The following is a 14,983-nucleotide window of genomic DNA, read 5'->3' as shown; positions in this document are numbered from 1 at the left end:
ATATATATTCTTTCATTTCTCAAGAAGTAGGAAGAGAGAAGGGGGAACACTATATACACTATAATAACACGTCTAAAACAGAAAAGTATTACTTTTATTTTCTATATATATTATGATAACATGTCTAAAACATAGAAAAGTATTACTTTTATTTTCTATACATATTATGATAGTAGGTCTAAAACATAGAAAAGTATTAATTTTATTTTCTATACATATTATGATAACATGTCTAAAACATAGAAAAGTATTACTTTTATTTTCTATACATATTATGATAGTAGGTCTAAAACATAGAAGAGTATTACTTTTATTTTCTATACATATTATGATAACATGTCTAAAACATAGAAAAGTATTACTTTTATTTTCTATACATATTATGATAGTAGGTCTAAAACATAGAAAAGTATTACTTTTATTTTCTATACATATTATGAAAACATGTCTAAAACATAGAAAAGTATTACTTTTATTTTCTATACATATTATGATAGTAGGTCTAAAACATAGAAAAGTATTACTTTTATTTTCTATACATATTATGATAACATGTCTAAAACATAGAAAAGTATTACTTTTATTTTCTATACATATTATGATAGTAGGTCTAAAACATAGAAAAGTATTACTTTTATTTTCTATACATATTATGATAACATGTCTAAAACATAGAAAAGTATTGCTTTTATTTTCTATACATATTATGATGGTAGGTCTAAAACATAGAAAAGCATTGCTTTTATTTTCGACTTTTATATTCGTGGCCAATCTGATGGGGACATTCTCCATGTTTGACATAGATCTAAATTCAATCTGATGGGGACATTCTCCATGTTTGACATAGATCTAAATTCAATCTGATGGGGACATTCTCCATGTTTGACATAGATCTAAATTCAATCTGATGGGGACATTCTCCATGTTTGACATAGATCTAAATTCAATCTGATGGGGACATTCTCCATGTTTGACATAGATCTAAATTCAATCTGATGGGGACATTCTCCATGTTTGACATAGATCTAAATTCAATCTGATGGGGACATTCTCCATGTTTGACATAGATCTAAATTCAATCTGATGGGGACATTCTCCATGTTTGACATAGATCTAAATTCAATCTGATGGGGACATTCTCCATGTTTGACATAGATCTAAATTCAATCTCAGTAATGTCAGTAATACCCAGACAAACCCGCAGGTCGCGGGTCATATCCACCTAGTCTATAATATTATTTAGTATAAATTGGTAAACATGGTTGACAGCAACAGCACCATCGCTCACATAAACCAATTAATTCGAATCACTATCTGAACTTCCCTTGGCATAGAAAAAAACATAACATCATCCAGTCCACCTATAGTGCATACTATTCACATTCACACCCTGGGAATACATGAACAAAGAGGTGTCTTCTGTATTAGCTATATCGCATAGAATATTTCTGTCTCACCATACATGCCACTGACAAATGGTTTTAAAAAAGGTTTTAAAATTTATATTTACAGAGGACTTGGCCACTATTGATGGAGTTAAAATCACTACCAATGTCAAGCAAAACATTCAATGGTTGACAGACAGAGACCATCAAACTTGCAACAATGATCGAAACTCACACACTGTTACGATAGTTTGGGATACAGAGTATTGGTTTACATGGATGAGAATTGTACTAAAACAATCTGGTAAGTTGACTTGATTTTGTTTAAATTATGACTATACATTCTTTTATATTTCATGTGGCTCTTTTGTTTTCCTACAAATAAATGTTATATAGTATGTTCTACCCACATTTATTAAACAGATTTTGTGCCAATGTTCGTGTACATATCGTTCTGTACTCTATGAAGGAAGAATACACACATACACAAATAATCTCTTTGTTTGCTATAGTTTCTTTCCATTGACTGAAGTAAAATGATAAACACTATTAACAGCTAGTAATAATACCAAGGCTTGTCTTCGAGTCCGAAGATTAATGAGGAATGCAGTATTTCCCGTGGCTACGCAGCCCCAGCTGTGACTTACATTTTTTCCGCATCCAAGGCAAGCATAACCATTGTCCGCAGGTTGTCGATTAAGATTTTCTTTTCGCTGTCTGCTTCTGTCCTTGGCAGTGGATTTTCTTTTGGTTTCGAATGTGTATCCCACGGCCTTTGAGAGTGACCTCCAGCTGTCTCGTTCCGAAGCCGTATGCAACCAGGTGCTCTCTTCTATGTCAGCTAAGACAAGTTGGCGCCTAAGCTGATCCTTAGTAATTATTTTATTAACTATTTGTAATTAATTATTCTGTTTATCTCGAACAAGGGTGAGAAATCGTACTTGACAAATGCGATGGTATAAGTTGAATTAGTCCGTTTGAGGATTGAGCCCTGAGAGAACATTTAAAAAAAAAATATCATGTAAACGTTCACTAAGATACCCTCTTAGTCCCTCCCCCTTTCACAAATGGTTCAGATTAGTGAAAGGATCATAGCGCATAGAGAGAAAAGCCTATGTAGAACAATTGCTACATATATTTCTAATAGCATGCATATATATATATTTATGTTTTTCTTAGGGTTAAGGGTTCTGAAATTTCCATAGAGGTCATATTTTATTAATCTCTAAACATACATTTAGCCCGTGAAATATTGTTTCTGTCTCATTGGAATAAAACGGCTGGCTCTCTTTCTCTTTCCTTCTCTCACTCTCTCTCTCTCCCTTGATTTATAATGACCAATTCCATGCCACACACAAACACAGACAGGCATACATACCTTTGTCTCTCTCTCTCTTTCTCTCTGGAATCTGTTTTAGTTTTTTCACTCCGCGCATCATAATGTTCTCTAACATAGATTTATGACTTGATTTGGAACAACCGGATCCATAACGCCCCCCCCCGAATAAAAAAACCCACTAACAAACAACAACAACAAACACACCACACACAAACAAACATGCGTTTGGCCTGATATTCTAGTATCACTTTCACTAATCCACCGCTACTAGGCCTATCTCTGTAGACCAGTGTTTCCCAAAGTGGAGCACGCGTACCCCCAGGGGTACGTGAAGAGTTTGAAGGGTGTACGCGTTGCATATGGTTAACTATGTTGATTAAAAAAATACATTTTTAGTTTACAAATTAAAATAAAATATCATAAGTTTAAAATCCTTTTAATTATTTATTTTAAGATTTTACAAACTCAAATACGATGCTAGTGTATATTTTAAAAGACAAATTTCTACAAAGATTCGGTAAAGGATAGGGATGTTACCACTTCGTCGACACGCCCACTTTCTCAATGAAAAAAATTATGTTGCCAATTTTAGCGGCCCCCGAAAGGGGAATAGACACTATTAGTTTTGTGTGGTAAGTTTGTCCGTCCGTCCCGTTTAGATCTCGTAGACTAGAAAAGATATTAAAAATCCGACACATGATATTTAAGACTATTCCAAGTTCTGATGTAACGGCTACTTTCTTTTTCTGAAAGCGAAAAATTAAATTTTTAAAATCAGCTATGTAAGCAGTTTTTTTAATAAAATACACCTTTTTTTACAACTATTCACTATTAATAGTAACAAACACGGGAGGCTATTTAGTAAGAGAGACGACCATTTACCATAATTTAAACACATTTGTTCAAACGGTTTTAGATTTTTTGTCAAAAAAAAATGTTTTTACATACTTGTTGCCAAGTTATGTAAGTTCTGTCATACTAACTACTACATTTACAAAAAAAGTTTTATTTTATTTTTAAGAAGGAAAAAATATATTTAGTATACTTAGATATGGGGCATAATTTTAAACAACAATTAATAAGTAGTTATTTTATTATCGCGTGACGTGGAGAATGTCAATTCAGCCATTAAACAGTGTAAAGGAAGGGAATTTAAATTTTTATTTTTTTTACTGAAATATATTATTAGCGGCCCTACGGAAACGCTTTAAAGACCAGCTTAAGCGCCAACTTGTCTTAAGTGACATAGAAGAAAGCACCTCGTTGCCTTAGAACGAGACAGCTGGAGGTCACTCGCAAAGGCCGCGGGACACACATTTGAGACCAAAGGAAAATCCGCTGCCGAGAACAGACACAGACGGCGAAACGAAAATCTTAATCGACCACTCGCTGAGAATGGTTAAGCTTGCCCTGGCCTGGATGTGGCAAAATATGTAGGTCACAGCTGAGGCTGCGTAGCCACGGGAAGTACTGTATTCCTCATTAATCTTTCGGACTCGAAGAAAAAGTCTTATTATTATTATTATATATTGTCAAAAATCTCACTATCCAGGCTTTCTGCAAACTGCTCAGGGCTCCAACAGTTGAATGTTCAATAAATCACAGCCATTGAGCAACGTAACACGGACTGTACAATAGCTTCACACTTAGACGTATCAACTCTGTAACGCTATATCTTAGAGATGAATATGTATCAGTAAGGATACCGTCCTGGAAGCTACAAAGGTTGAATCAATTCTTCTGATATAATAGTAAAGCGCCTAGTGCTGCCTCCTTCTTTTAATAGGCTTTATTTTAGCTGCTAATTCGGATGACTAGAGTACGTGTACTCTAATTGCAAAGAAAACTTTTCAATATAAGCTCGTCAGACAAATCTTTACTTCAATTTCTTTGTTACTTCCGTTCTATAACTCTCCGCCTCTTCTTAGACTTGCACTTGATTCTCTGCTCCAAACTGACTTCACCTAGACGGGTTCTTGACTCCGACATCGACTCGTACTTCTGAAGTTGCGATGTAACGTGAAGCGACTTGACTCTGACACATTCCCTCTTATATAGGGTCCCTACTGACCTTCTAAAACCGGACGGAACGTCGCTCGACCCTGGTTAATCACATGACTACATTTCTTGCGAATCTGTCTAAACCGGTTCTTAGTGAGCGCCTGCTTAAGAGGTAAATGAAACATGTGTACGAAATTTTGAATCCCTACAACAGTTTACAAATTTCCTGATCAGTCTGTTAGTGAGTAGTAGCTTAGTTTATATAATACAGACTATTATTTTCAGATAAAGATGTTTATATTGGGCATTAGTAAGCCTTGACTACTTCCTTTTACTGTGTTCAAATATCTTCTAGTAATCATTGGTATTATAAGATGTTCTGTATTGTTTTCTTTACAGCACACTTGAAGTCAATAGATATTCAACTTAACCAACACTTTACAAGCCAGATGTTAAACTGTAGCAAGTTTATTTTGAACACCTCAAATCCTACATTAGAGATTCACTGCAGTTTAGAGTTCGTTGTAAGGCAGATAACTATAACAGCAGCGGCAGATTTGTGCGACATTTACATTAGTGGAGGTGGGTGCTAATCATAGGGTTCTAACCCCCCCCCCATCACACTAAAAAGGAGTCACCTTTTAATTTGACCCTAATGTCGTTATTCGTGAAGCATACCTTGAAATATTGGCCTCCTTCAGAGGCGGAGCAACCTATCATATGAATGAGATAAAAGCCTGGGCATCAGCTATGATGGTAACGATGTCTCCCACACATCAGTTCCTCCATTTCCACGCTGCTGAAGTTTCCAAAAGATCGCGTTCAATCAGATACATTATGGGATCAACGTCTCTCGCAGGTTCTGTCAGGGTGTAGGACTGTGTAGCACTGTGTGCTGAAAGGCAAGGAGTTTTTCATCGTTTGGGGGACTGGGGGGCTTGGTCTCTTTGGTGGCCCCTGGATTTTGCGTAATATTTAATCTTTAATGTAAGAAACACTCATTTGGCGGCCCCCGTCATGTGGGAGCCTGGGGGATTTTCAAATTCTCCCCCTCCTCCCCCACGCAATGTACGTCACTGCTTAGTGGTGACTCCCGAAGCCATGGTAGCAGAGGTTTGGATTCAGCTTTCTCTCTCCTATATTGAAATTCTATGTTTGGAAATACTAGGTTTAGAAGACTTACCACCAGAGGCTTATGTTTTACGTTAGAAATCAAATCAACACGTGATTATTGCAAAGTCAAAACAATATTGAGCACTCTTCTTGTGAGTTTATTATCTACATGTAGTGCAGTTACAATAACACATGCCCCCAAAATTGTGATGAGAACAAAGTGAATTGTAGAAAGGGTGAACACTTTTGAGCTGTTTTAAGAAGCAAAACAAAAATAGCTTATTCTTAACTAGTCGACAAACGGCGTAATATACGCCGTTATTTTGCAGGGCCGGCCTTAGGCCAATACAGCCTATGCGACCCCAGTGGACCCTCGCTAATTCCAGGTGTAAATTATTAAATTAATCCATTTTATAACTTAGAACAGAATTCCCGCAGCCTCCTGATTTACAAGGAGCTCCTGGAAATCTCCTGAAATTGCAAAATATACGAAAAGTTATGGAAATCTCCTGAAATTATTAAAATCTTTGAAAACATACAAATCTCAGGAAATATGTAGACAAAAATTTGTCATTTTGGGATGTTATTCAATATGGAAAACGCCAATCCTACGCGCGATAAATAAAAACGGCATTATGCACTACTCGTAATTGTGTAATCTGGTGAAAGAAGCTTCTTGCACCTCAAACTAATGAAGAATTACTTGAGGTCAACAATTCTCAAAGATAGATTGAAACATTTGGTAATTCTAGCTATTAAGCGTGATCTATGTAGGAAATAAATTTTTTATGATATACTGTATGACTTCGCTACACGCAAGGCTCGTAAAGTAATTCTGTACGTAGTAAAGAATGAATAAAATGCAAAGACGAATTTATTTTCTAATTCAAACTCTTTAATTCACTTATTATCCGTATCCCTACCTAAACTTTTCCCGCGAAATCCGTTTCGCATAGGACCCCACAACAGTTGAGTCCGGCCCTGCTTTTTAGTGACGGGTGAATAGATTACTTGTTCTCCCCCCCCCCCCCCCCCGCTTTTTTTAGCCGCTAATTTACTTGAAGTAGAATAAAAAGAGTGATTTTCTTTGGTCCAGCCCTGCTATTTTGTGACGGGTGAATACTACTTGTTCTCCCTCCTCTTTTCTTTTCGTAGGGTAACTCTAGTTCGTCCGATTTGCAGAAATAAAAGAGTGATCTTTCCTTTACTTCTTCTTGCGTGTCCAAACTCGTGACCCATGAAGAGAATCATATATATAAAAAAACAACTTTGTGCACTCCCACAATAACATTGAGGACAGGTTTTGCTATTTCTTCTCTAAGGCGGCTACCTAGTTTGCCTATGCCCAAGTCCGGCCCTGTATCACTGGCGGATCCAGAACTTTGGAGTGGGGGGGGGTGATTTTTTTCCAAACCCTAACCCTAACGCCCAGTAAACCCTAACCCTATGCATAAACGTGCGTACAGCATATATATATATATATATATATATATGAGAATAAAATAAGACTGTTTCTCAATATTCGGCGAAAAAAAAACAGGAAAAAAACCAGTCATGTTGAGGCCTTTCTCTTGCACGCTTGGGGGTCTGGGAAAGCGCTGTAAGTTTCCTCAGTGGGGTTCGGGCTTTCTTGCATTTTTCACTGCAGAAACGCATTCTCCTGACATTTACAGCTCATTATTTATCAGTGGGGTTCGGGGTGAAGCCCCGACGCCAAAAGCGTTTTCTTGCATTTTTCACCGCAGAAACGCATTCTCCTGACATCTACAGCTTATTACTTATTAGTGGGGTTCGGGGCGATGCCAAAAGCGTTTTCTTGCATTTTTCACTGCAGAAACGCATTCTCCTGACATCTACAGCTTATTACTTATTAGTGGGGTTCGGGGCGACGCCAAAGCGTTTTCTTGCATTCTTCACTGCAGAAACGCATTCTCCTGACATCTACAGCTTATTATTCATCAGTGAGGTTCAGGGCGAAGCCTCAACGCTACGTTTTTTGGCATTCTTCACTGCAGTAACGCATTCTCCTGACCTACAGCTCATTATTCATTCTATTATAAAGGACCTTTTGAATAATGTGGAAAAATATTCTAATATGAATTTATAGTCCCTTAATACATTGCAATACAACCGATTTGTTCTTTGAAAAGATAAGATACCCAACATATTTAGATTAATGCTTTGAGGATCGCCGCCGAAAAAAAAAATTCGATTAATAATATTCAATAAAATGTAAGCATAAATTGTGAGTTATAGTCCTAAATTTATTTAACTAGAAAAATATGAGATAGAGTAAAGGTTGGAAAAAGTCGACTAGGAAAAGATTATCTGGCTTTTGAACTCATCTCAACCGTGACTGTTATATTGAAAAATTTCGTTTGAATTATAACTTTTCCAAAGCAGTCTTTCTTAAAATAGTTATGATAAATTCATGTGAAATTACACAAACTCTGTCTGGATAGGGGAAGGGCGGTAAAATGAAAATGATTAATCCTCCCTCCTTTTTATAATTTCTGCTAATGATTGCATTTTGCATTAAAGAATAGAGGTTGGGCGACTCGATATAAGAATCTACTTTATAGCATATATAAATTATATTAGTGACAGATTTTTTTTTAATTTTGTAATTTCTTACTATAATACAAAAAGAAAAAGTATTGGTTTGTCCGATGGGGGGGGGGGGGGGGAAAGGTGATTGCATGTATCGTCCTTCCACCTGTTTATATTATATAGATATTCGACTAATTTTGTTCACATATTATGATTTCTCCATAAAAGTAGGACCGCCGACCCACTCAAAGGGTTTAGATGGGAAGGGCAGTAGAGGTATTCGCTCCTCCCCTTCCAATCGGCCAAAGATGAACGACATAATATAAAGACCTGTTAAATACCAATAAAAAGTTTTAATCATATAGATATTTAATTGATTCTGTTAGCAAGCTGTGATTTATACAAATAAATAGGACCGCCCCCCCCACTCGTGGGTTTATGGTGGGGGGGGCGGATTGATGTCATCGCCCCCTCCCGACCCTACCAAATCGGCCAAAATACTAGAAGGGGGGGGGGCGAAATAATCTAAAAATAGGTTGAAATATAAATAATTAGTATATATTATTAACATAAGTAATAAATTCGTATACAAATTGTGTGAATTCTATACTAAAATTCGTCCGCCCCCCCCGGGGGGGGGGGTCGCCCCTACCGCCCCCCCTGGATCCGCCAGTGCCCTGTATGCAAGTATGCAAGCTAATTGTTTAAATATGTAGGTCTACCAATGAGTTCATTGAAGCGAAGCTCGGGATACAGCAAGTTAGTTGAAATACATTGTACAGACGTATTTTCAGTTTCGCTTTTAGAGACCGCATCACAAATTAGGGCATTCTAAACAGAAACGCTATGGCAATTGGGCCCAATGATGACCAACCGACTATTGCCAAAATAAAAGTGCAGGTTAGGACTATTCGGCGATTGCACGAAATTATCGGAGCTCGCAAAAAGTCTTCTGTGTGGAACAGTGCTTGATAACAAAAAAATGGAGGAAATCAATAAATGGACGGGCCTGTCATCATGTGTGGTGCCCCAACGAAGTAAAGATAAAAGTGATTTTAAGTTTAAATTGTTCATTATCTTATTAAATAATCACATTACTGTTCTATTTGCAGTCCAAGCGTGGCTAGCGGGCTTATGGTATTTGTGAAGATCATGGCAATTCATTTATACTCACATCACTAAATAATAAAAATGTACACATTTGTACAAATTTCGTCTAGAATCTCGATCAACTTTTCTAAATCCTAATGAAGATGCCCGGTACTTAAATGATGTTTTCTTTTAAAGTAACACTTACAAGAAAACTTTAACATTAATCTTGGATTTTCAGGTGTCAACTTTGCGTTAAAACAAATGGTCGCCATGTCGTCAGTCGCTAAAAATTATTATGCAACAAATGCTGTTGATGGTGATTTAAATACGGCTTCAATTACACGTCGCGAAAAAAGGCCATATTTGTTGGTGACATTGCCGGAACCAAGGCTAGTGAACCGCGTTGTTCTTCATTGCAGAAAGTATAGTATGTATTTTATCACCTTTTATCTATCTATCTATCTATCTATCTATCTATCTATCTATCTATCTATCTATCTATCTATCTATCTATCTATCTATCTATCTATCTATCTATCTATCTATCTATCTATCTATCTATCTATCTATCTGTCTGTCTGTCTGTCTATCTATATCTATATCTATATCTATATCTATATCAATCTATCTATCTATCTATCTATCTATCTATCTATCTATCTATCTATCTATCTATCTAATCTATCTATCTATCTAGATTTATTTATTCATTTATTTATTCATTTATTTATTCATTTATTTATTCATTTATTTATTCATTTATTTATTGCTTAGATGACCAAACTTTAAGGGATTACCTTAAATACTTTGAACTAAAAGGACTGGATGAGAACAATTGTACTCAGTTTAGTTATAAAGATAACAACACAGCGCCTTTTTACATTTACTCTATTGGGATAGCTGGGAAGAAGATGAACAAAATCTTCGTGTATGCTACTGAAGTCACTAAAACGCGGGATCCAACTGTTACGTTACGTGAGGTAGAAATATATGGAGGTGAGTACCAAGTAGCATCTTGACTAATGGGTTTACATTCATATGTATTAAAAACGAAATGAGCGATAAATGAAAAGGATATAAAGTACAATTAAAACGGGTTTACCCGATTTGTTAAATGATTGGGATTATAAGTAAGTCAGGATGTCTGAATTCGCAGATATATGGAACGAATTTATGTAAAAATACTTTTGAAACACAAATTTGAAGGTTAATTTTATTACGTAATGAAATTAATTGACTCATAGAAATGGTCAAATTTTTTTTTCAGGGTCTTAAGTTTGTTTCAGGGCTACAATGCATACACCACGGTCTAAGTTAGCACCCAAGGAACATTTCTGCCAAGTTTTATCAAGATTGGTGAAACGGTTTTGATTTCTACCCCTAACATACATACATACATACGCCTCACGATCTACTTTATAAAGTATATATATATATATATATATATATATATATATATATATATATATATATATATATATATATATATATATATATATATATATATATATATACATGGGCGTAGCCAGGATTTGTTTTCGGGGGGGGGGGGGAATTTTTTCTCCCCCCACCGCCCCCCCCCCTCCGCGAAATTTTTTTTTATGTATGCGTGTGTGAAAATGATCTTTAATCTTTATTACATTCTGACTCTACATTCTTTCGGAAGACTTTATTGTGCCCTAGAATAGGTTCTTCCTGGAGTTAGCCCCCCCCCCCCCCGGAAAAGCACTATTTCTGGTATTGAAAGCCAACAAAAAGCATATTTTAAGGTATCTACATGCATTATCCTGCTATCAAAAAGTTTTATTTCAAAACCTGTGTTACTCTTACTGACTTAGACCCTCCCATGCAGTTCGTCGCATTTGCCGTCAAGCTGTTTTCACAAAAATCTCTCACTGGCAATGTCTGAAGCCTCTTCCCAACTGTTTTTTCTCTGTTCTTTTTAATAGCAGAATAATGCACTGTAGATACCTCAGAATATGTTAACTTTAATCGCAACTCTTATTATACGTAATTCATTTTGTCGGAGAACATGTCCCGCAAACCTCATCCGACGCTCTTTCATAACCTTACTGAGGGATCGACTCCCAGTTAGGATTTCCTTGATTTAGACCCGATCTCTATACTGACTAAAACTGACTCCTAAAATCTGTCCTAGCCATCTTTATTGAGTCACATCTAGTGTTTTCAATTTTGGCAAACGACTATTCACTGCATTTTATTAATGGAGCCCAGCCACTGGTAGAAATGTGTAACCTCTCTTGACTACGCTCTTGGAATTAGTGACTGTAGTTTGCTTTAGATTTTGTATCGAAAAAGGAAATTTTATCGTCAAAATCATCTGTTGGTGGTTTTAAACTAATAAAAAAAAATTCAAAACCCCATTTATCTACGATCATAGAATTTGGTGACTGTAGTTTGCTTTAGAAAAATATTGAAGGGAGAGGTTTTCCACCTCAAAAAACGCGCTGTAAGGGGGCTTTAAACTTAAAACCACCTGGAGGAGTTTTAAACTTTAAAAACAAGCCATCTGGAGGAGGAGGGTTTAAACTCAAAACCTCTTTGGCTACGCTAATAGCAGTTTGAGTGCGTAAATTTGCTTTTTTAAAAATATTTATACATTTTTTAATATTAAAATCTCACCTTTAATACACAAAATTAAACAAGGTTACAAAGTAAGTTTGTGTGAAACACAAACTCAAAATCGGCCCCCGTAGTGGTCCACCTAGAGTCTTCACCAGGATTCGTACACGGGACTTCCGGTTCCAAGTGCTTTACCACTCAGCCACAGCATCTCCATATATTCATCTAGCGTAAACTTATATTTTTTAAAATAATTATTAACCTTATCCATACATTCAAAATTAATAACATGTTACATGTAATAAAGAGATACTAAAAAAAGATGTATTCTTCTATTCTTCTAACCATGGGCGTAGAGAGGTGTGTGGGGTTGGGGTTCAACCCCCCCCCCCCAAATGAAATCCCCCCACCCCCCCGCAGAGGGGGGAACGGAATTTAGTGACTGATTTTTTGCTTTGATTCTGTTTATTTTAGGTGAGATTTTAATACTAAACCATCACTTGCCCTAGCTCAGCCAATGGGGTTTTCAGTTTAAAACCCTCTGCCAGGGGGTTTAGCAGTCAAATCCCCCTCTTCTATAAAACAAAACAGGAAAAAAACAATGCAAACGAGAATCCTTAATTTCCAAGAGAATAGCTAAAGAAAATTTGATTTTAAAACCCCTCTTCAATATAAGAGTATCCACACATCAGTCACCAGATTTTATGAGCATAGCCAAGAGTGGTTTGTGTTTAAAAACCCCCTCCAGCGGGGTTTATAGCTAAAAACTACCTCTTCAATATAAAAAAAAACACTAATTACATACTAAAAATTCTATGAGCGTAGCAAAAGGGGTTTTGAGCTTAGACCCTCTTCCAGAGGACGTTTTTTTAAAGTTTAAAACCTCTCCTGAAGGTTTTGAGTTTAAATACCCCCATACAGAGTGTTTTGAGGCTGAAAATCTCTCCATTCAATTTTATTCTAAAACAAACTACAATCACCAAATTCTATGACCGTATGTTTTTTTTTTTTTTTTTACACAAAATCGTTCGCTCTAAATGTAAATAGCTTTAAACGTGTTGACATACTTTTCCATTACTTGCGGCACCATTATATCGCGTAGTGATACAAATGAAATGAACGTCAGAGGTCATAATATCGCAAATTATGAAGGCAAATTATTAAACTAATAAACTACTTACATAATACAATTTACTTTCCAATGTGTTTTTTTTTAAGCATTTAAGCCTACAGTTACCGATTCGGTTTAATTTTAAGTCTTTATTTTTGATTTACTTTTTTCTTTAAGATTTACTTATACCCATATAGACCTCTTAGCAACTCAGCTACGAAATGATGAATGAAACACGGCTAGTGTATCTAGGTCAACACATTACACCTAGGTCGACACAAGCTCACATCACAGTGTTTATAGTCTTTTACTATAATAGGCTCAAAGCAGGGGCGGACTGGCTATATGGGCAAACGGGCAAATGCCCGGTGGGCCGGTACCAAATGGGCCGGTCTGGCGCGACCAAAGAAAAATTATTTTTTTTTCAATGCAGATAACTTAAAAAAAAAAAAGTAACAGCAGCGAGACACAGATGCTCGAACACGCTTTCTTGTTGTTTTTAAAAATGTATTTATTACACTTAATTTTGAACTGTATTGGTAGACTTCGTTAAAATTATAGGCTACTCATTGATGCACCACAGAAAGTGACAGATGTATCACCAAAGATCTATCTAGGATTAACATAATGACTCTCTGTACGACAACTTACCAAACATTCATATTCCTGTAGAGAGTACTGTAGACATCCACCAAGCGACTATGTACACGTGAACATTCATATTCCTGTAGAGAGTACTGTAGACATCCACCAAGCGACTATGTACACGTGAACATTCATATTCCTGTAGAGAGTACTGTAGACATCCACCAAGCGACTATGTACACGTGAACATTCATATTCCTGTAGAGAGTACTGTAGACATCCACCAAGCGACTATGTACACGTGAACATTCATATTCCTGTAGAGAGTACTGTAGACATCCACCAAGCGACTATGTACACGTGAACATTCATATTCCTGTAGAGAGTACTGTAGACATCCACCAAGCCACTATGTACACGTGAACATTCATATTCCTGTAGAGAGTACTGTAGACATCCACCAAGCGACTATGTACACGTTAACATTCATATTCCTGTAGAGAGTACTGTAGACATCCACCAAGCGACTATGTACACGTTAACATTCATATTCCTGTAGAGAGTACTGTAGACATCCACCAAGCGACTATGTACACGTGAACATTCATATTCCTGTAGAGAGTACTGTAGACATCCACCAAGCGACTATGTACACGTGAACATTCATATTCCTATAGAGAGTACTGTAGACATCCACCAAGCGACTATGTACACGTGAACATTCATATTCCTATAGAGAGTACTGTAGACATCCACCAAGCGACTATGTACACGTTAACATTCATATTCCTATAGAGAGTACTGTAGACATCCACCAAGCGACTATGTACACGTGAACATTCATATTCCTATAGAGAGTACTGTAGACATCCACCAAGCGACTATGTACACGTGAACATTCATATTCCTATAGAGAGTACTGTAGACATCCACCAAAAGACTATGTACACGTGAACATTCATATTCCTGTAGAGAGTACTGTAGACATCCACCAAGCGACTATGTACACGTGAACATTCATATTCCTGTAGAGAGTACTGTAGACATCCACCAAGCGACTATGTACACGTGAACATTCATATTCTTGTAGAGAGTACTGTAGACATCCACCAAGCGACTATGTACACGTGAACATTCATATTCCTGTAGAGAGTACTGTAGACAGCCACCAAGCGACTATGTACACGTTAACATTCATATTCCTGTAGAGAATACTGTAGACAG

General features: G+C 36.5%; 1 protein-coding gene across 1 annotated transcript in view; it reads left to right on the top strand.

The window, feature by feature from the left end:
• The window catches only part of LOC106064004 (adhesion G-protein coupled receptor F1-like), a 51,882-nt gene that overhangs the window by 8,660 nt on the left and 28,239 nt on the right, over positions 1-14,983 (top strand). The window contains exons 6-9 of the mRNA XM_056031178.1: positions 1,513-1,689; positions 5,125-5,307; positions 9,719-9,907; positions 10,255-10,476. Of these exons, the coding sequence (XP_055887153.1) occupies positions 1,513-1,689; positions 5,125-5,307; positions 9,719-9,907; positions 10,255-10,476 (771 nt within the window). The remainder of the gene's footprint in view (positions 1-1,512; positions 1,690-5,124; positions 5,308-9,718; positions 9,908-10,254; positions 10,477-14,983) is intronic.

This window comes from Biomphalaria glabrata, chromosome 5 (genome assembly GCF_947242115.1).
Source record: "Biomphalaria glabrata chromosome 5, xgBioGlab47.1, whole genome shotgun sequence".
Lineage (NCBI taxonomy): Eukaryota > Metazoa > Mollusca > Gastropoda > Planorbidae > Biomphalaria > Biomphalaria glabrata.
The sequence above is the reverse complement of the archived record's forward strand: the minus strand, read 5'-3'. Positions and strand labels throughout refer to the sequence as shown.